At 26.8% G+C, this 19,221-nt stretch overlaps 3 protein-coding genes and 1 long non-coding RNA gene across 7 annotated transcripts; 2 read left to right on the top strand and 2 right to left on the bottom strand.

Annotated features, from left to right (window-relative positions):
- Nucleotides 1-2,009: 2,009 nt before the first annotated feature.
- Creld (Cysteine rich with EGF like domains) lies at nucleotides 2,010-3,941 on the bottom strand. Of its 2 annotated transcripts, XM_086915230.1 has the most exons (5): nucleotides 3,639-3,941; nucleotides 3,453-3,517; nucleotides 2,595-3,252; nucleotides 2,435-2,530; nucleotides 2,010-2,290 (listed from the first exon to the last, which is right to left on the bottom strand). In XM_086915230.1, exons 1-5 carry the CDS (start codon nucleotides 3,673-3,675, stop codon nucleotides 2,070-2,072), a joined length of 1,077 nt encoding a protein of 358 aa, XP_086771356.1. In that variant the 5' UTR covers nucleotides 3,676-3,941; the 3' UTR covers nucleotides 2,010-2,069. The 2 variants fall into 2 exon arrangements, with proteins under 2 accessions (XP_086771356.1, XP_012338767.1); XM_012483313.3 differs by having other exon boundaries at nucleotides 3,453-3,736.
- Nucleotides 3,942-4,228: 287 nt separating this feature from the next.
- alphaCOP (coatomer subunit alpha) lies at nucleotides 4,229-8,777 on the top strand. Its single transcript, XM_003691417.3, has 5 exons — nucleotides 4,229-4,412; nucleotides 4,795-6,019; nucleotides 6,100-7,047; nucleotides 7,167-8,321; nucleotides 8,391-8,777. Exons 1-5 carry the CDS (start codon nucleotides 4,333-4,335, stop codon nucleotides 8,625-8,627), a joined length of 3,645 nt encoding a protein of 1,214 aa, XP_003691465.2. The 5' UTR covers nucleotides 4,229-4,332; the 3' UTR covers nucleotides 8,628-8,777.
- A 1,062-nt stretch (nucleotides 8,778-9,839) lies between these two features.
- Nucleotides 9,840-18,551, top strand: Hcf (Host cell factor). 3 transcript variants are annotated; one of them, XM_086915232.1, is made up of 8 exons: nucleotides 10,080-10,217; nucleotides 10,337-10,619; nucleotides 11,540-12,247; nucleotides 12,329-12,474; nucleotides 12,556-15,453; nucleotides 15,595-15,822; nucleotides 15,898-16,279; nucleotides 16,381-18,551. In XM_086915232.1, the coding sequence occupies exons 2-8, from the start codon at nucleotides 10,451-10,453 to the stop codon at nucleotides 16,509-16,511; spliced, it is 4,662 nt and encodes a 1,553-aa protein (XP_086771358.1). In that variant the 5' UTR covers nucleotides 10,080-10,217; nucleotides 10,337-10,450; the 3' UTR covers nucleotides 16,512-18,551. The 3 variants fall into 3 exon arrangements, with proteins under 3 accessions (XP_003691409.1, XP_086771358.1, XP_086771359.1); XM_086915233.1 differs by having other exon boundaries at nucleotides 10,097-10,217; nucleotides 10,400-10,619; XM_003691361.4 differs by having other exon boundaries at nucleotides 9,840-10,619.
- On the bottom strand, nucleotides 9,929-11,094 carry LOC116413906 (uncharacterized). Its single transcript, XR_004224314.2, has 2 exons — nucleotides 10,790-11,094; nucleotides 9,929-10,728 (listed from the first exon to the last, which is right to left on the bottom strand). It is a non-coding gene; the product is annotated as an uncharacterized LOC116413906 (long non-coding RNA).
- Nucleotides 18,552-19,221: the final 670 nt, after the last annotated feature.

The following is a 19,221-nucleotide window of genomic DNA, read 5'->3' on the forward strand; positions in this document are numbered from 1 at the left end:
TCTTTTTTTTTAAATTATATTATTAGTATAATTACAAATATTATTATAATTAGTATATTTATAACTTAAGAAAATATTTGATTTTACTTTCTATTGGAATTTTTTATAAAGTAATTTCTGTTTGAACATTTTCTTTTTAGAAAATTTTAAATATATATATTACTTACTAATTTAGTTGACTTTTTATTCGATAGATGGCTATGATATTATATCTTTTCTCCCAATAATAGTAATAACATGAATTATATATATAATTCATTAGAATATTATTTGTTGCAATACTCTATATATGATATAATTTTTTTAAGAGGTGAATTTAAAAGAGCTGGATTAATAGAAAATTCATCTATAAGAAATAAGAAAAAAAAGATATATAAGTTTATATATGTTTTCCATTAAAAAATATGTTATGTATTTTTGTTTGTTGTAGAAAAAAATATAAAGCACTTGCACAATAAAAACATTGTAATAATAATAAATAATTATTAATAGTATATGTAGAAATATAATATAATATGAATTAAAAATTGAAAAAATTGATATATACATAAAGATTACAAGTTTGATTTTAATAATTTAAATTATGAGATTAAATAATTAAGAAATACTGTTATTTCTTATGAATATCAATTAATCTTATTAAGTTCTATTGATTATAAATATAATAAATATAATAAAATTTTATATTATAAATATAAAATTTATATCATTTAATTATTTAATTAATAATATCACTTATATTTTTGTTGATAATTATTTTATGCATACAAATAAAAATTTTATAATTATTTTTATAAAAATTTTTAATTATGCTATTAATATAATTACAAATAATACTATAATTATAATATATTTATAATTTAGAAAAATATTTTATTTTATTTTCTATTGGAATTTTTTATAAAATAACTTTTCTTTTTGAACATTTCCTTTTTTAAGTATGTATATAATTTATTAATATAATTGATAATTGACTTTTTGTTCGATAGATGGCTACGATGCTACATCTTTTTTCCCAATAAGAATAATGATACATATTTGAAATATATAATATATATCAGGAAATTGTAAATTTATGTATATTAAATCATATAAATAAATTTTTTGTAAAATATTCTCTATAGTACATAGAGTACATAGAGTACATATAGAGTACATAGAGTATTGTATCAAATAGAATTTTAATGAATTATACGCACAAATCATTGTTATCTAAATCCATAAAATAAGTTATATATTATGATACAAACAATATTATTTAAATCTATAATTGAATATTTATATGATGCTGAATCTCTCTATTTGCTGACATCTATAGGAGCAAATCAGAAAACATTCCTATAAGATTTCAAATTAAAAAGATTGAATGTATTTTTTTAAACGTAAATTTGCTTATCCTCACATGTACAAGAAAATCACTAATGATACTTGAATCATTATTGAAAAAATATATACATACACATATATATAATATAATATAATTAAATGACAAAAATAATTTAAAATTATATTAAGAATGATAAAAAACAATATTGATAAATAAAAAAAATGAAATATTTAAATGAATAAAAAAATTAAAAAATTTTCTTATTACAAATAAATTTATTTAAATAAAAATTTAAAATACGACAAATATTTACTTCTTTCATTTTATAAATATATTTTAAATCACATTTTTTTAATATATTTTATTTTTTCGGATTATTATTATTATAACATTAATCTTAATAATATATCTAAAAGAATGAAATATAAATTATTATATACAATTACATAATTTATATGTAATTGTGTAATACAAGTATTCTGAAGAAATATCGCCAGCGATAAAAATATCGACGTGGAATATCTATTGTTTTGCATATTAAATAATTTTAAGATAATTGTTATTAATATGAATTAAAAGTATTGAACTATAGTATAAAAAAAATCGTTATAATGAATCTTATTATATATATTATATAAAGTTTAATTCATAAATATAAATATCAATTTCTAATAAATAAAAATTCATTTTTTATATACTTTTTGATAATTAAATCGATTTATTAAAGAAAAATCTTTATCTTTTACATTGCTCCTAAAATGTCCATATTCGCAGTTGTATCTTGTATATTACTATGAGCTATTATATATTCTGATGCTGATATGTATATACCAACTAATAAGCCAATTATACTTGCTATATAAATATTCCGTTGAAAAATAATATATGTAGCTATACAAAGTCCAAAATATGTTGCATATCGTGCAATATTTTCTTGTTGTTTTCGGCCCAACAGATCAGAATCTATAACATAAATAATTTTTTATTATCACAATATATTATAAAAACTTATAAATATTATAAATATAATTATTAAATAATTTATTAAAAAAATAATTAATCTATTTTATGATTATATAAATCATACTTACTAATGTCAATACTTACTAATACATAAATTATCTTTTTTATGGTATCCTTCTGCACATTTTATACACATATCTGGTCCATCACCTGTACAACCATTGCAGCTTTTATCACAATCTAAATTAAAGAAAAAAAATTAATCAATTTATTTGAATACTTCTATATATTTTTCATAACTTACTTAAACATGTATATCCTCCTTCCTTATTAATACAAAATTGATTTTTAGAACAATATTCATTATTTTTTATGCATTCATCAATATCAAAACAACCTTGTCCATCTAATATATACCATCCTTTTGTACATTTTTCACAATTTTTTGGTCCTGGTCCTTTGCAAGATCCATCACAAGCAGCATGACAATGAGAACAAAGTAATTTATTTTCATCTTTGTAAGATTCATAAAATCCATTTGCACATTTAGAACAATTATCTCCTTCATAGCCCTTATCACAGAAACATCCACCATTTCCTTTCCTAGTACCTGCTCCTTTACATTTACCATTATTGTTACAAATTCTATCTGGAAAACCTGGACACGGTGTACATTGTGGACCAAAATGATCTTTTGGACAACAACGTTTTGTCTGTTGAATACAAATATAATCATAAATATCTGGATAAATTTGTTGATGATTAAACCACCAATCTTCAATTTTACTCTCTAATTCTTCAGCTAAAACATGACATTGAGTTTCACCACGTTCTACTTCTTTACATAAATGTTCTTGTATTTCTATTAATCTAGTTTCACTTTTTGAATATGAACCTAATTTATTTTCTTCCCAAGCACTATCACCACCATCAAATTTTTCACGACTTGTCCTTTCTATACCCTATATAATAAAAAATAAAATAAAATTAAATAATGTTATTTAAAAACTTAAATGAATAACTTAAAATTATATTAACTGTTATGATAAATTCATTTTTATGTGCATTATGTTTCTATTTAATACACATAAACATTAAATTTATATACTAATATAAAAAATTTTAATTTCCTATTTATTTTTTTTAATTCAAGATAACTCACCTTTTTAAAACTATTTATTAAAATTTTACAAGCAGCGCATAATGGAAACTTTTGAGCTTTCAATTCTTCATTTGAAGGTGTTTTATTACACTTTACGTAAATAAACATATAAAGTAAAATAAACAAACTTAACAAACAAGAGAAAATAACATTATTATTTTTTCGCATTATTTTATAAAAACGTACCGATTACAAGCTTCTCGATATAAGCGAGTATAAGCATTCACTTGAAAACTTAAGATAAACGATTATTAAAATAGAAAATATTAAATTTCTATGACTTATATTTTATAATATTTTTAACATCATCATTTTATTAAATATTCAATAATTAAAATACATAAACAAAGTTATTCGGATTCTTTTAGATTAATAGTAACAGACGATAAAACAAATATTTTGCAGAAATGAACATGCGCATGTCATAATTAAGAATAATTCAACCAATCTAAAAATGACATTTGTAAGTTTTCTTTAACTTACAAATTTGTATAAATGTATTTACTTTGTTTTATTATTTTACTTTAATATTATTGTATCTTAATATAATAATTTAAATTTATATACATTAATATAAATTACATTTAAGTAAAGTATAAATTTATTCAAAAGTTCATTAATTAATTTAAATAAAAAAAAAGATATAATTATATATAAAATTAAAAAAAAAAATTGAATTAAACAAAATTAAAGAAGATAGAATAATACTATATACTATATATTTAAATATACATTAAACATACTTTAATCTTCATCTATAAATGTATATACTTTATGGCAGGATTAGTGACGTGTCTTGATTCGTGTCGAATTTATTAGGGTTAAAAACAAGGAATGATTTTTTAAATATATTTTATTGAATATTTAATAAAAAAAAAAAATGTTGACAAAATTTGAAACAAAATCTGCTCGTGTAAAAGGATTATCTTTTCATCCAAAACGTCCGTGGGTTCTTGCAAGGTAAATAATATATATATGTTTCTTATAATATTTTTTAAGTTATTAAAATAACTTCTTATTCGCAGTATTGTATGTATTATGAAATGTTTTTAATTTAAGTTATTAAATAATGACAAAAAAATGAAAATATCTATGATTTTTAATATAATAAAATATTAATTTTAATTAATAAAATATTAAAAAATGTTATTTTTAATATAATATAATAATTATTATATAATTATTATTATTTAATAACAATAACAATTATTATTATTTAACAAAAATGTGTATATATATATATAAACATTTTTTGTAATATTTAAATGATAGATAGCTTTTATAAATTATTTTTAAATTATTAAATTTTAATTTTTAAATATATTTATGTGTTATGTTATAGTTTGCACAATGGAGTCATTCAGTTATGGGATTATCGTATGTGTACTTTATTAGATAAATTTGATGAACATGATGGACCAGTTCGTGGAATATGTTTCCACAATCAACAACCATTATTTGTATCTGGTGGAGATGATTATAAGATTAAAGTATGGAATTACAAACAGAGAAGATGTATTTTTACCTTATTAGGTCATTTAGATTATATTAGAACAACTGTATTTCATCAAGAATATCCATGGATTTTAAGTGCATCTGATGATCAAACTATTCGTATTTGGAACTGGCAAAGTCGCACTTGTATTTGTGTCTTAACTGGACATAATCATTATGTAATGTGTGCACAATTTCATCTTACTGAAGATATTATCGTATCAGCTTCTTTAGATCAAACAGTTAGAGTATGGGACATTTCTGGCTTAAGAAAGAAAAATGTAGCTCCTGGACCAGGAGGATTAGAAGATCATTTAAAAAATCCTGGTACCACAGATCTATTTGGTCAAGCTGATGCTGTTGTAAAACATGTTTTGGAGGGTCATGATAGAGGTGTTAATTGGGCATGTTTTCATCCAACATTACCATTGATTGTTTCTGGAGCTGATGATCGTCAAATTAAAATGTGGCGAATGAATGATGCTAAAGCTTGGGAAGTTGATACTTGCCGTGGACATTACAACAATGTTTCTTGTGTTTTATTCCATCCTAGACAAGACTTAATTCTTTCAAATTCAGAAGATAAAAGTATTCGTGTTTGGGATATGTCTAAACGTACTTGCTTGCATACATTTAGAAGAGAACATGAAAGATTTTGGGTTCTTGCTGCACATCCTACTTTAAATCTTTTTGCTGCTGGTCATGATTCTGGAATGATTATTTTCAAACTAGAAAGAGAACGACCTGCATATGCCGTATATGGAAATCTTCTTTATTATGTAAAAGAACGTTTTCTTAGAAAACTAGATTTTACTACTTCAAAAGATACATCTGTTATGCAAATACGCGGAGGTGGAAAGACACCTCCTTATAGTATGTCATATAATCAAGCTGAAAATGCTGTTTTAATCTGTACAAGATCACCTAATAATGTCGAAAATAGCACTTATGATCTCTACATAATACCACGTGAAGGTGATTCAAATACTGATGCTGATACAAAGCGGGCTTCAGGTGTCACAGCTATCTGGGTTGCAAGAAATCGTTTTGCTGTGTTAGATAGAGCATATTCAGTATGTACTTAAAGAGAAATATTAATTACTTTACAATAACAAAAATAATTAAAAAATAATATTTAAATTATTTGTTACAGTTGGTTATCAAAAATTTAAAAAATGAAGTTACAAAAAAAGTGCAAATTCCAAACTGTGACGAAATATTTTATGCTGGCACTGGAATGCTTCTTTTACGCGATGCTGATCAAGTAACACTCTTTGATGTTCAGCAAAAAAGAACATTAGCTGAAGTAAAAATTTCTAAATGTCGATACGTCGTTTGGTCTAGCGATATGTCTCATGTTGCTTTACTTGCAAAACATACTGTTAATATTTGTAATCGACGATTAGAATCCTTGTGTTCTGTACATGAAAATACTAGAGTAAAATCTGGAGCATGGGACGATTCTGGAGTATTTATTTATACTACTAGTAATCATATCAAATATGCAATTAACAATGGTGATCATGGCATTATCCGTACTTTAGATCTCCCGATATATGTAACACGAGTCAAAGGCAATCAAGTTTATTGTTTAGACAGAGAATGCAGACCAAGAATTCTTCGAATAGATCCGACTGAATACAAATTTAAATTGGCTTTAATTAATAGAAAGTATGAGGAGGTTTTGCACATGGTTCGCAATGCAAATCTTGTTGGCCAATCCATAATTGCATATTTGCAACAGAAGGGATATCCCGAAGTTGCTTTACATTTCGTTAAAGATGAAAAAACTAGATTTGGTCTTGCACTCGAATGCGGAAATATCGAAGTCGCTCTAGAAGCTGCAAGATCGCTTGATCAAAAATCTTGTTGGGAGAGTTTAGCTCAAGCAGCCTTATTGCAAGGCAATCATCAAGTTGTTGAAATGTGTTATCAAAGAACTAAAAATTTTGAAAAATTAGCATTCCTTTATCTTATAACTGGTAATTTGGAAAAATTACGTAAAATGATAAAAATTGCAGAAATTAGAAAAGATGTATCTGGGCAATATCAGGGTAGTTTGTTACTTGGTGATATTTATGAACGTGCAAAAATATTACGGGTATGTTTTCATGTAACTTGAATACAAATTAAAAAAAATTTAAAAACAAATTATAAAAAAAAAGAATATGAATTAAGTCTTTTTTATTATAATAAATTTTCTATTTTTTTATATTACAGAATTCTGGTCAAGCTTCTTTAGCTTATGTAACGGAAAAAATTCATGGTATATCATCTCCAGAAGACGATATTCAATATAGTTCTATGAGTGAAGAACTTTCTGCTCTTGAAAAAGGAGCAGAATATCTTCGACCTCCAGTACCAATTCAACAAGCCGAGAATAACTGGCCATTATTAACAGTATCAAAAGGTTTCTTTGAAGGAGCAATGATGTCACGTGGAAAGAGTCAAGTAGCTGCTGCTTTAGCTCCGGAAGATGATAATGCCGAGCCAGCCGAAGGATGGGGTAATGACGAAGAATTAGGAATAGATGATGAAGAAGGTGTTGAAAATGAAAACGTTCCTGAAAGTGAAGATACTGCAGGATGGGATGTCGAAGAAGTAGATTTACCGCCAGAACTTGAAACCACAACAGTTGTGGTAGAAGATGGCTATTATTCACCGCCAACAAAAGGAATATCACCTACTCAACATTGGGTGAATAATTCTCAATTAGTCGTAGATCATATATTAGCTGGATCGTTCGAAACAGCATTTAGATTATTAAATGATCAAATTGGCGTAGTTGAATTTGAAGCATATCAAAGTCTTTTCATGAATACTTTCGTACGTGCTAAAACATCGTTTGCTTCGTTACCAAATATACCTTCATTGTATGGATATCCTCAAAGAAATTGGAAAGATACAAGTCCAAAAAGTGGTCTTCCTGCAGTTGGATTACATCTTACAGATTTAGTTCAACGACTTCAAATATGTTATCATTTGACAACTGGCGGAAAATTTCCGGAAGCAATAGAAAAATTGCAAGCGATTTTACTTAGTGTATCATTATTAGTTGTTGATACAAGACAAGATATTGTAGAAGCACAACAGTTGATTCAGATTTGTAGAGAATATATTCTAGGTTTGAAAATGGAAACTGAAAGAAAAAATCTACCTAAAACTACTTTAGCTGAACAGAAACGGATTTGTGAAATGGCAGCCTACTTTACACATTGCAATTTGCAACCTGTTCATCAAATTCTTACTTTAAGAATAGCTGTAAATATGTTTTTCAAATTAAAGAATTATAAAACTGCTGCTTCATTTGCTAGAAGATTACTTGAATTAGGTCCTAAACCTGAATTAGCACAACAAGTTAGAAAGATATTACAGGTATGTATTTTTTTTTAGCATACATTGTTAAAAAATATAACTTAAAATATAATATTATTTTTTTTTTAGGCATGTGATAAAAACCCGATAGATGAACATCAATTAGTATATGATGAACATAATCCGTTTTCATTATGTGCAAGTACATATGTTCCAATTTATAGAGGAAAACCAGAAGTCAAATGTCCGTTGTGCGGCGCAACTTACTTACCGCAATTTAAAGATACAATATGTAAAGTTTGTGAAGTTGCATTAATTGGAAAGCAATGTATGGGTTTAAGGATAAGTCCTATACAATTACGATAATTTTTTGCTATTTTTATGTATTAATATATCAATAATATTGATGTCGTTTTATAATTTTTTCATTATGTTAAATGTAAAAGATATTATGTCATTCCAGTAAATATTGTAAATATTACAAAAGCTATATATATATATATTCCAATCTTGAAATTATTTCATTCGTTAATACAAGACAACATTTTTATACTATTATTATTATTATTTCATATTGAAACATATAATAAATATAAATTATATTTTAAAAATATATAATAAAATTAAACATTAATATTTTATCATATATTTTATCTTATGCAATTTTTTTATTTATCAAAATAAATGTAAAATGAATACGTATATTTCTTCATTGAAATATTATTTGCAATATTTAGTTATTTTATATGTAGATGTTAATATATTTATGGGATATTTAAAGAATCGATTCTAGTGGTTAAATACATTGGTATACAAAAATGTTGCTTAAAACTTATTTGTTAAGTTGTAAATAATTTAAATTTACATTATATGAGGCGAGATAAAGCGACACAATTGTTACATCGTTAAATATTTAACTAATAGTACCATCTCTTTGAAAAATTTAAATTTTGAATTTAGTATATACTGTTAGCGAGAGCTAAACTTGTTAATAATTTTTCACTAACAAAGCTTTAAGAAATCTTAAAATTTTTTAAACATTAGTTATCAACAGTAAAGTTTTTGTTAAAATAAAATCGATAAATTTTATCTTTGAAATAAATTATAACAATAATATAAAATATATATATATATATATATAATAACTACAAGATAGGGATATATAGTTGATTAAAAAAAAAATTTATTGGATAATAAATTTATTTGTATCTAATCTTTTCTATCTAATTATAACTTAAGCTTAATACCAATATTTAAAAATCTTTAAATAATTTAAATTTAATTTAATTTAAAAATATTATTTATTGGTATTTATAAAAATCCCCAAGTTAATATCAGTTGGTAATATAGATAATTGTAATAATATATCAAAAATATGAATATTTATAAATTTGTATATTATATATACTATAAAATTATATAATATATATTTTTTATTAAATACTAGTAACTTTTTATTATATATTTTTTATAATTTCTAATTTTATTTTATTACATTCCATATTGTGATTATCTAGAAAATTATATATTATAGGGATATTTTTTATTACATGCTTTTTTATCCATTTATAGAATTTTCAAATTTTAAATAAAATTGTTTATTATTTTTTTATATTTTACAAATATTCTTACAAAAATTATAAAAAATAAAGATTTAAATTGAAATATAACATTAAAATTATTATTTATTTACAATAACAATTATAGAATATAAAAAAATGTATATAAGTTCGATCATTGATAAATACTGAGTGAGCACACTAGAAGGCATAAAACCAGTGCCGTAAACATCGTGAACGTAAATACACGGTGTGCGTTCTGTGTATACGTGTTACGTTACAGACGTCTTCTAAATCGTGCTGAATTTTCATGATTCTTATCGAAAAAATTTCACCTAACTTTATATTTATATGAATTATTTAAGTTAAGTTAATTAATAAAGAACAATAGTGAAAGGTAGGTTATAATCAAGACATACGATATTGACAGTGCTAAGAATATCAAGAAGTAGTAAATTTTCGTTGGGTGTGTGAACCTTCGAAGTTATTTAAGTTGTCGTATTGTAAACATTGAAGACATAGAAGTTTCAAGAAAAGGGCACACTATCTTCGAAATCATCGGGCGTTGTACTACTCTAGGGGTAACACGGTGGGTGCATAGCTGCGCGGTATGAAAAAATGATGTGATCGATGGTCATCATGGCGGCACCCATGTTAAAGTGGAAGCGAATCACAAATCCGTCCGGACCTCAGCCAAGACCCAGACATGGACATAGGGCAGTTGCTCTTAAGGACCTTATGGTCGTTTTCGGCGGTGGAAATGAGGGCATTGTTGATGAGCTTCATGTCTATAACACGAGTAAGTTGCTTTCTTGCTGTGCGTCTTTCGCGCCGTTCTTGATGATTCCCGCGATCCAAGATGGCGGCATACATTGACAAAACGATCACCGGCCGGATCACCGTGAAAACTATGAATTTTAATTATGTCTGATGATTTATTATCATATATTTCATATATGTTAAATGTACCTTTATTATATATGTCTTTTTAAATCTTGTTTATTAAACATTTGACTAATTTCATGTATAGAATTAATGCGATCTGTCATTTTTCATGTTTATACGCACGGGAGCGGCCATTGCTATCTTATATACCCCACCACGATTTGCAACGCGCCGCATTTCCCGTCATTCCACGTTCACGCTTCAACCTTCCTTCTCTTTTTTCTTTCCGTTCCTATTTCTTCTCCCACTCTTTCATTTTAGGTTTTCACATCTTTACATGTCATGAATGTGTATAGAATTTCTTTTAACTAAGTTGCCAACAATTATACGCATGCGTACTTAAGAAATATTTTCTAGTCGTATTTGAAATGTTTTATTAATGATATTACTTAAAATACATATATTTATCACAAAAAAATAATAAATATAATATAATATATTCAAATATAATAAAATTATAAATATAAATATAAGATCATTATAATTTAATTTATTAATGTAAACAATAGATAAAAATTTAATATTTTATTTATTATCTTTTATTATTTTATAAAATAATTTAAAATTTCTGTTAATTAATAAAAATTATATGAATTTTTATATTTTTTATTTCTTTTTATATTCTTTTTTATTTCTTTTATCTTTTTTATATTAATAATAATTAAAAATTTCTCTATTCATTATATTATCATAAAAAAGCTTTTTTCAATTGTATTTTAGAAGATTGTATTTTACAATGAATTACTTTTAATTTATTTACTTTATTTTTTACAGCAACTAATCAATGGTTTGTACCATCGACAAAAGGTGATATTCCACCTGGCTGTGCTGCATATGGTTTTGTTGTTGATGGAAGTCGTATTTTAGTCTTTGGTGGTATGGTTGAGTATGGAAAGTACTCAGATGAGCTTTACGAACTTCAAGCAGTTAGATGGGAATGGAAAAAATTGAGACCCAGGCCTCCAGAAAATGATCCACCACCATGTCCAAGATTGGGACATAGTTTTACTCTTATTGGTAATAGAGTCTTTCTTTTTGGAGGATTGGCTAATGACAGTGAGGATCATAAAAATAATATACCAAGATATTTAAATGACCTATATACCTTGGAACTACTTCCTAATGGAGGAACAGTTTGGGATGTACCACAAACACATGGACATGCACCACCACCTAGAGAGTCTCATACTGGAGTATCTTATACTGATAGTAAAACAGGAAAAACCTGTTTAGTAATTTATGGTGGTATGAGTGGATGTCGTTTGGGTGATTTATGGTATCTTGATGTTGATTCAATGACATGGCATAAACCAGTAGTTCATGGACCTATTCCATTACCGAGATCTCTTCATACTGCTACTTTAATTGGTCATCGAATGTATGTTTTTGGAGGATGGGTGCCACTTGTTGTTGATGATGTTAAGGTTGCAACACATGAAAAGGAGTGGAAATGCACAAATACATTGGCTTGTTTAAATATAGGTAAATTGAAGTTATACATTTTATATTTTATATTGCATCAAAGTAATTATATCAAAAATAAAATTAACAATATAATTTTAGAAACTTGGACATGGGAACAATTAACTGTTGATACTCTAGAAGAAAATGTTCCTCGCGCTCGTGCTGGACACTGCGCAATTGGAATGCATAATAAACTTTATGTATGGTCTGGTCGAGATGGATATCGCAAAGCTTGGAACAATCAGGTTAGGGTTAGTCCTTATAATTTATTTTTAACTTGAAAATGTTTTTATTTCTTATAAGTATGATTTATTTTTCATTCTTAGGTTTGTTGTAAAGATTTATGGTATCTCGAAGTCGGTAAACCATCTGCACCATCCAAATTGAACTTAGTTAGGGCCAGTTTACAAGCATTGGAAATTCAATGGACACCTGTACCATCTGCACAGTACTATATATTACAAATACAGAAATGTAAACCTTCAACAACAACTGGAACGTTTCCTACAGTTAGTACTCCAGCAAGCACTGCAACACCTACCACGACATCAGCAATGGTCACTCTTGCAACTGATTCTGCTACATCTTCGCCTGTCACTTCTGTTCCTGAGCTTCCACAAACTCCAACTTCGGTTAGACCGTCCGTACCTCCACAGACTCCAGTTCGAGTTCAATCAACTGTACAAAGTCCCATTCAAAAACCAGTACCATCACAAAGCGTAACAAAACCATCGAGTCCAATGACACCAAGAGTTGCCGGAAATCTTATTAGAATTCGTTCTCCTTTAGTTACAACAACACCAACAACAACCACTGCTACTGAACAAACTCCAACTTCTAATACTACAGTGGCAGGCCAAACACCAGCTGCTATGTCAGGAATTGCTGCTTTAGCAGCAGCTGCTGCTGCTACTCCAAAAATAAGTATGAATAATGTACCAATCCTTCCACAAACTACGGCTAATACAATTAGAATGAAGAATGTTCAACCTGGTCAACAAATACGTTTCGCTGCACCCGGAGCAACAGTATTGAGAACAGCTTCACCACAACAAAGTAAACAAATTATCTTACAGAAACCAGGTCAAAATATATCTGGTCAACCACAGATTGTACATCTTCTTAAAACAGCACAGGCAATGGTAGCAACTGTGCCTAAAGTAAGTCTCATACCAGGAAAAACTGTTCAAGCAACAGGTGCAAAACCACTTAATCAGGGAGCGAAAATATTGAGATTAGTAAATCCTAACACTGTACAAGGATCCAAAATTCTCACAACTATGAAAACATCTAATATCGTTGCAATGAGTAAAGGACAAAATATTAGCGGTAAACAAACAATAATGATTACTAAACCTGGTGGTAATGGTGGACTAGTTGGTCGTAATCAAATTATAGTAGTTACAACAGGATCTAATTTAAGAACTATACAAGCTGTTACTACTTCTCAAGCTGGAGGTGGACAAACGGGTAATATTACGACACCTGTAAATGTTTTACCATTATCAGCTACTAATCATGTAACAAATCAACAAGGAGTAAAGATGATTGTTGTTTCATCTGGAGCAATGGGAGGAGGAACTACTGGAAAACCTATTACTATCACAGTTCCAGGACAAGGAGGTGTTCCAAAAACAGTGACTATTGCAACTAAAGGAAGTCCACAAGCTATTTTTAATCCTGGAAAAAGTCAGATTGTTACTATGCCACAAATACAAAAAACACCAGAGACTGTAACAGTATCTGGTAAACCTGTGACATTACAAATGTCTGGAGGAATAGGTGCAAAAACAGTTACTCTCATGCCTACAAGTAGCACAATAGTAACAACTTCAAGCGCATCTGAGACAATAGATACAAGTAAAATGTTATTTGTTCCATCACAAAAGCAACCATCAGCTTCATTAGCATCTACATCTGATGGTCCTGCTACTACTGATGCAGCATTGGCTGCATTAGCTGCAGAGGCAGGTTTGATAGATCCAGTTCAAGAACCTTCTGGTGATTTATCTTTTATGGTATCTGCAGATGATGGTGGAGCTGGAGATGGTAAAATAGAAGATAATTGTAATGGTGATGAAACTACTACAGCAGCTGCTTTAGTTTCTCAAATGGGTGCTGGTGAATCTATGCAAATTGATAGAGATGGTAACTTTTTAATTCCTCAAGTTGATGGTCCAGCAGATCTTCTTCTATCTGATGATGATGAAGACAACGATAAAATTGATTTAGCCGAAGATCCCGCGTTAGAAAATCAAGAAGAATCACAAGTTGCAGATTCTGCAAATATGGAGCAACATACAGATACTGCAACAACAGAAGCTGTTCATATGGAAGAATCATCCATAAAAGATCCAGATACTTTGTCAGAAGGAGCATCTGAACTTCCCGTTTCCACAAGTGTTCCAGAAGATATTCCAATAGATCCAGAACCTTCTATTGACACTCAACCAGATGAAAATGAAATACCTATTGAAGTTGTTAATGATTCGGAACCAGTAAATGAAAGTGACATGCAAGAAATGAATAATGTATCAACTGAAGAGGCACAAATAAAAGCTGAAATTTCTAATATGCAAGATCCAATAGAAGCTTCATCAGAGGAAGCATCTATGCCAGATGCTATGGAACTTCCAGAAACTGAAGAAAATGAACAAATTGAAAATCATGATATAAAATTAATGGCAGTAGATACATATACTTCTGAATCTGAAAAACCAGTAGCTTCTGAACATTTGTCACCTGAAGATAGTTTATCACAATTTTCTCAAGAAGATAATCAAGTCATAGAAAAAATCAAAGATGAAGCTGTGGAACAATCAATGGATCTTCCTGAGGGAACCCCAATGGAAACATTAGAGGATAATGATGAGCCAATGGTTACAGATTCTTGTTCAACTTCTACTAATATTCCAATTACAACATCTATCATGCAAATAAAGTTAGAACAAACTGATGAATCAATGAAACAAGATAAAATATCAGAAATCCCACCATCATCTATTAGTGGTATTACATTTCTTGAAAAGGAAATGGATATTCAAAAACCAATAACTACAGTAAAAATGGAAATAAAAGAAGAATCTATTAAAAAAGAAAGTCTGAAACAAGAACAAATGAATGGCACAAGAACGGAAAATGGAGATGATTCCACAGCATTAACTACATTGGCTACAGCTGCCTTAGGTTCGGCAGAACAACCAATGAAAATGAAGCCTGAACAGGTAAGATATTATATTTTACATTAAAATGATATATATATATATACATATATATATACACATATATATATATTATATATATATATATATATATACATACTTAATATTTATTTGTAATATAAAAATATTTGAACTGTTGTACAGACTGAAAAAGAAAAAAAAGAAGAAGAATGGTATGATGTAGGAGTAACACAAGAATCGAGATTTACTGTACAACATTATTATTTACCAGGTGATGATCCTTTAGATATAACACAACCATTAACTATGGATGTTTTTGAAGGTAGAACTAAAGTTCCTTTAGAACAGGGAACTATTTATAAACTTAGAATTGCTGCTGTGAATAGTTGTGGACAAAGTGATTGGAGTGAGGTGAATAAAATAATTGCCAGTATGAATATTAATATACATTTAATATCATATAATATTTTTTTTCTTTATTTTAAGGTATCAGCATTCAGAACATATGTTCCGGGATTCCCCGGAGCACCTAGCGCTATAAAAATTAGTAAAACGGCAGATGGTGCTCATATTTCATGGGAACCACCACCTAACAGAAATGATGGACCTATTTTGGAATATTCTGCCTATATAGCAATGGCAAATACTGCGTCTAATAATAATGGAGAACCAAAGACAACATCATCGAATTCGAATTTAACATTCACAAAATTTTATTGTGGTACAAATAATTCGTGTTCGGTGTCTAATAGTTCCCTTAGTGCTGCTTATGTTGATACAACTCGAACACCAGCCATAATATTTAGAATAGCAGCACGAAATGTTAAAGGATATGGACCAGCAACGCAAGTTAGGTGGTTGCAACAAGGTTAGTTGTGTATTTTATTTTAATTTTTTATAAAAAAAATTAAATACTTCTGAATAATGATTTTTAAAAATTTTAAAATATAATTTTATAATTTGTATTAGCATCAGTATCGTCATCAGATCCAACTAATTTTATGGAGAATAATCCTCAAGTGAAGAGACGCGGTGTAAATATACGTTTACAAGCAAGCTCCCCACAGAAGAAGGTGAAACTAAAGAGACCAAGTAGCTAACTTTTTGTGAGCCGGTTCTTTTTGACCTCTTACAGCCCAAATATTCAAACAGCGCTATTCATTATTTAATTTCCGCTGATACACACGCCTAACAACGACAATGAAACAGTATATTCTTCGAATAAATAACGTGACATGCGAGTAAATGAATGCACGATATAGAATGATGGAGAAGATGTCCATAACTACATTGAGGTATAACATAAGAGTTAAAAAAAGTATTTTAAGTGTTCTATATATGAATACAAGGTCTTTCTATACTGCGTTTTCTGACTCACCGTTATTCTCCTATTCCTTCGTGAATATGCGACATTCTTCTGTAAAGATAATATGAGTACTATTAATAAATGGCAAGGTGGTTACTTTGAAATTAAACAAATTTTTCCATATTTATAAATGATTCGAAACTCATAATATACCGATGACAGTTGGATCAACACTTGCATCACTTTTCATGGTATACATATGATTTCATTTAAATATTAACCACCTTCATTTTTTACTTTTTAGTAGATAAATTTAATATATGTAACTACAAATTGTAATAAAACAGAAATGAAATAATCGTCTGATTTATACGGAAGCTTTGATTTTAACAAATGCTTTGTTTGAATTTATTTTAAATTATTCGTATTTGAAAGTCTTTTATTATTACAAAGATATATTTGCGTACAAATCTTCTAATATAAATAGAACTGAAGTATGGGAAACTTCTTATTACATTTAAATATTTATTGTAAATATTGTAATTGGAAATGTTTTCTTTTAATTTTGTTTTAATTTTAAATTTATAATTGTCTTTATTGAATTTTTTTTCGAAATTTTGCAATGCGATGCAAGTGTAACAAAAACTTTGTTATCATCTTTTTCTGTATAAAATATCGGTGCTACATTTTATTCTCATTACTTTTGTTACTGCCAATTGCAAAAAAAAAAACATAATATAAAGAGAAAGGAGCACATAATTTAAATATAAATTATTGTGAAATTTTATTATTTTTTTGAAGTAATGAGACAAAGATATTTTGTAAAAAAAAAAAGAAAAAAATAAGTTTGTAGATTTACACATAATAAAAATTACAACTTGATTTTGAAAGTGTCAATATTTTGGAAAATAAAGAATTTGAACAATATTTTTATATGGCAACAAAATAATTATTTGAATAATATATCATTATAGTTTAATATAAAATTTAATTTTTTAATTTTTACAAAATTAGTATAAAAAAAAATTATAAATAAAATAAATAAAATAGATATACGTTAATTTGCTTAAGTAGAAATATTCTTCAATTGTTAGTATGATAGAGATGTGAAAAAAGTTTTTAAAATATAGATTGGAAACTGGATAAATTACAAAAGATTATAAATATGATTCATACATATGATTAAATGGCTTGGGGCTATGTTATGAATCTTAATAATTTAAGCGCACACTTTATTTTTAGATCATTAATACAAACTGTTATTTGCTTATAGCTTAAGCATTAATATAATGTTTTAAACCTTTAATATGTTATACTAAAAATTTAAATAATATCTTATAAAATAGCATATTTAAACTGTGTTGAAAAATTATGTTGTTAAAGAACTGATTAAACTTTAGAACTAATAACTTTACATTAATTTTATATATCATTTTCAATTATAATCTTTTTTCTTAATAAATTTCACATCTACTATCAAAAGAATAGAATATTGAAAAAAATATGTTTTATTATAAAAAAAAAAAATATTTTATTATATCATATTAAATTATTCCGCTAATAATTATATTATATGTCAAAATATTATATGAACAATTAGTAAAAGTTATTAGTTCATTTGTTTTATAAGTTCTGATAAGAAATTACATTAGATCATATTAAAATATCAATTCACAATTATTATATATATTCTGCAAATTAAATATTTTGAAATGTATGTATACATGGTATGATATTCTGTTCAATCCAAATGTATTAAAACATTATCTATAATATTCAAATATATTGAAAAAAAGTATAAATAAATATAGGAAAAAAAATATCTTATATGAAATACTCGTTATTTTACTGTAGAAATTTTTATAACGTCAATCTGTACTTACACTGTAGATATATGCATCTTTAAACTAACTGTAACTATACTAAAATTACTAAAAAAAACCATATTAAATTTTATTTTATTATTAAAGTAAAAGTGTCATAATCTATCTATTACATACCTGAAATTTATAAGAAATTTATAGATTATAAATTGAAAATATTTTTTAAATTTGGTATAAAAAGTTTTAATTATTTATTTATTATTGTTTCAGATAATATAAATTTAAGAAAAGTAACTAGAATAACATGATAAAAAATATATAGTGCATTCTATACCTGTTATAATAATGTTATAAATAAATTCCATTATTTATATCTATATATTATATTCCGCGTGCTGTTTTTCTGTTAATTATTCATTATCGTTTGGCAGTAACGAAAGTAAATATATATATATTAAGTTAACTTTTCTTTAAGTTAATTTATAGTCTACAGGCCAAGTGAATTAATACTATCAAAGATTTATGGTGTAAATTATGTATTTTTACGATTAAATATCAAATAATAATTATAGTCATTCAAAAGATGAAAGAACATGATTTACATCTTAAAATTTTGGATAGTATCGATTGTATGAAAAACTTAAAAGAATCTTATAAAAAACAAAAAGATTTATAATTAAG

The sequence above is a fragment of the Apis florea genome, unplaced genomic scaffold (assembly GCF_048593485.1).
Source record: "Apis florea isolate Af1SG1 unplaced genomic scaffold, ASM4859348v1 contig_3772_pilon, whole genome shotgun sequence".
Taxonomy (NCBI): Eukaryota; Metazoa; Arthropoda; class Insecta; order Hymenoptera; family Apidae; genus Apis; species Apis florea.

Excerpts from the sequence above, each read along its gene's own strand:
- Creld (XM_012483313.3), bottom strand. The coding sequence starts at position 3,620 with ATGCGAAAAAATAATAATGTTATTTTCTCTTGTTTGTTAAGTTTGTTT. Across the intron at positions 3,253-3,452 it reads TAATAAATAGTTTTAAAAAG|GGTATAGAAAGGACAAGTCG; the intron begins GTGAGTTATCTT and ends TTTATTATATAG. Across the intron at positions 2,291-2,434 it reads AAAAGATAATTTATGTATTA|ATTCTGATCTGTTGGGCCGA; the intron begins GTAAGTATTGAC and ends TTTATGTTATAG.
- alphaCOP (XM_003691417.3), top strand. The coding sequence starts at position 4,333 with ATGTTGACAAAATTTGAAACAAAATCTGCTCGTGTAAAAGGATTATCT. Across the intron at positions 6,020-6,099 it reads TGTTAGATAGAGCATATTCA|TTGGTTATCAAAAATTTAAA; the intron begins GTATGTACTTAA and ends TATTTGTTACAG. Across the intron at positions 8,322-8,390 it reads AAGTTAGAAAGATATTACAG|GCATGTGATAAAAACCCGAT; the intron begins GTATGTATTTTT and ends TTTTTTTTTTAG.
- Hcf (XM_003691361.4), top strand. The coding sequence starts at position 10,451 with ATGGTCATCATGGCGGCACCCATGTTAAAGTGGAAGCGAATCACAAAT. Across the intron at positions 10,620-11,539 it reads GCTTCATGTCTATAACACGA|CAACTAATCAATGGTTTGTA; the intron begins GTAAGTTGCTTT and ends TATTTTTTACAG. Across the intron at positions 12,248-12,328 it reads ATTGGCTTGTTTAAATATAG|AAACTTGGACATGGGAACAA; the intron begins GTAAATTGAAGT and ends ATATAATTTTAG.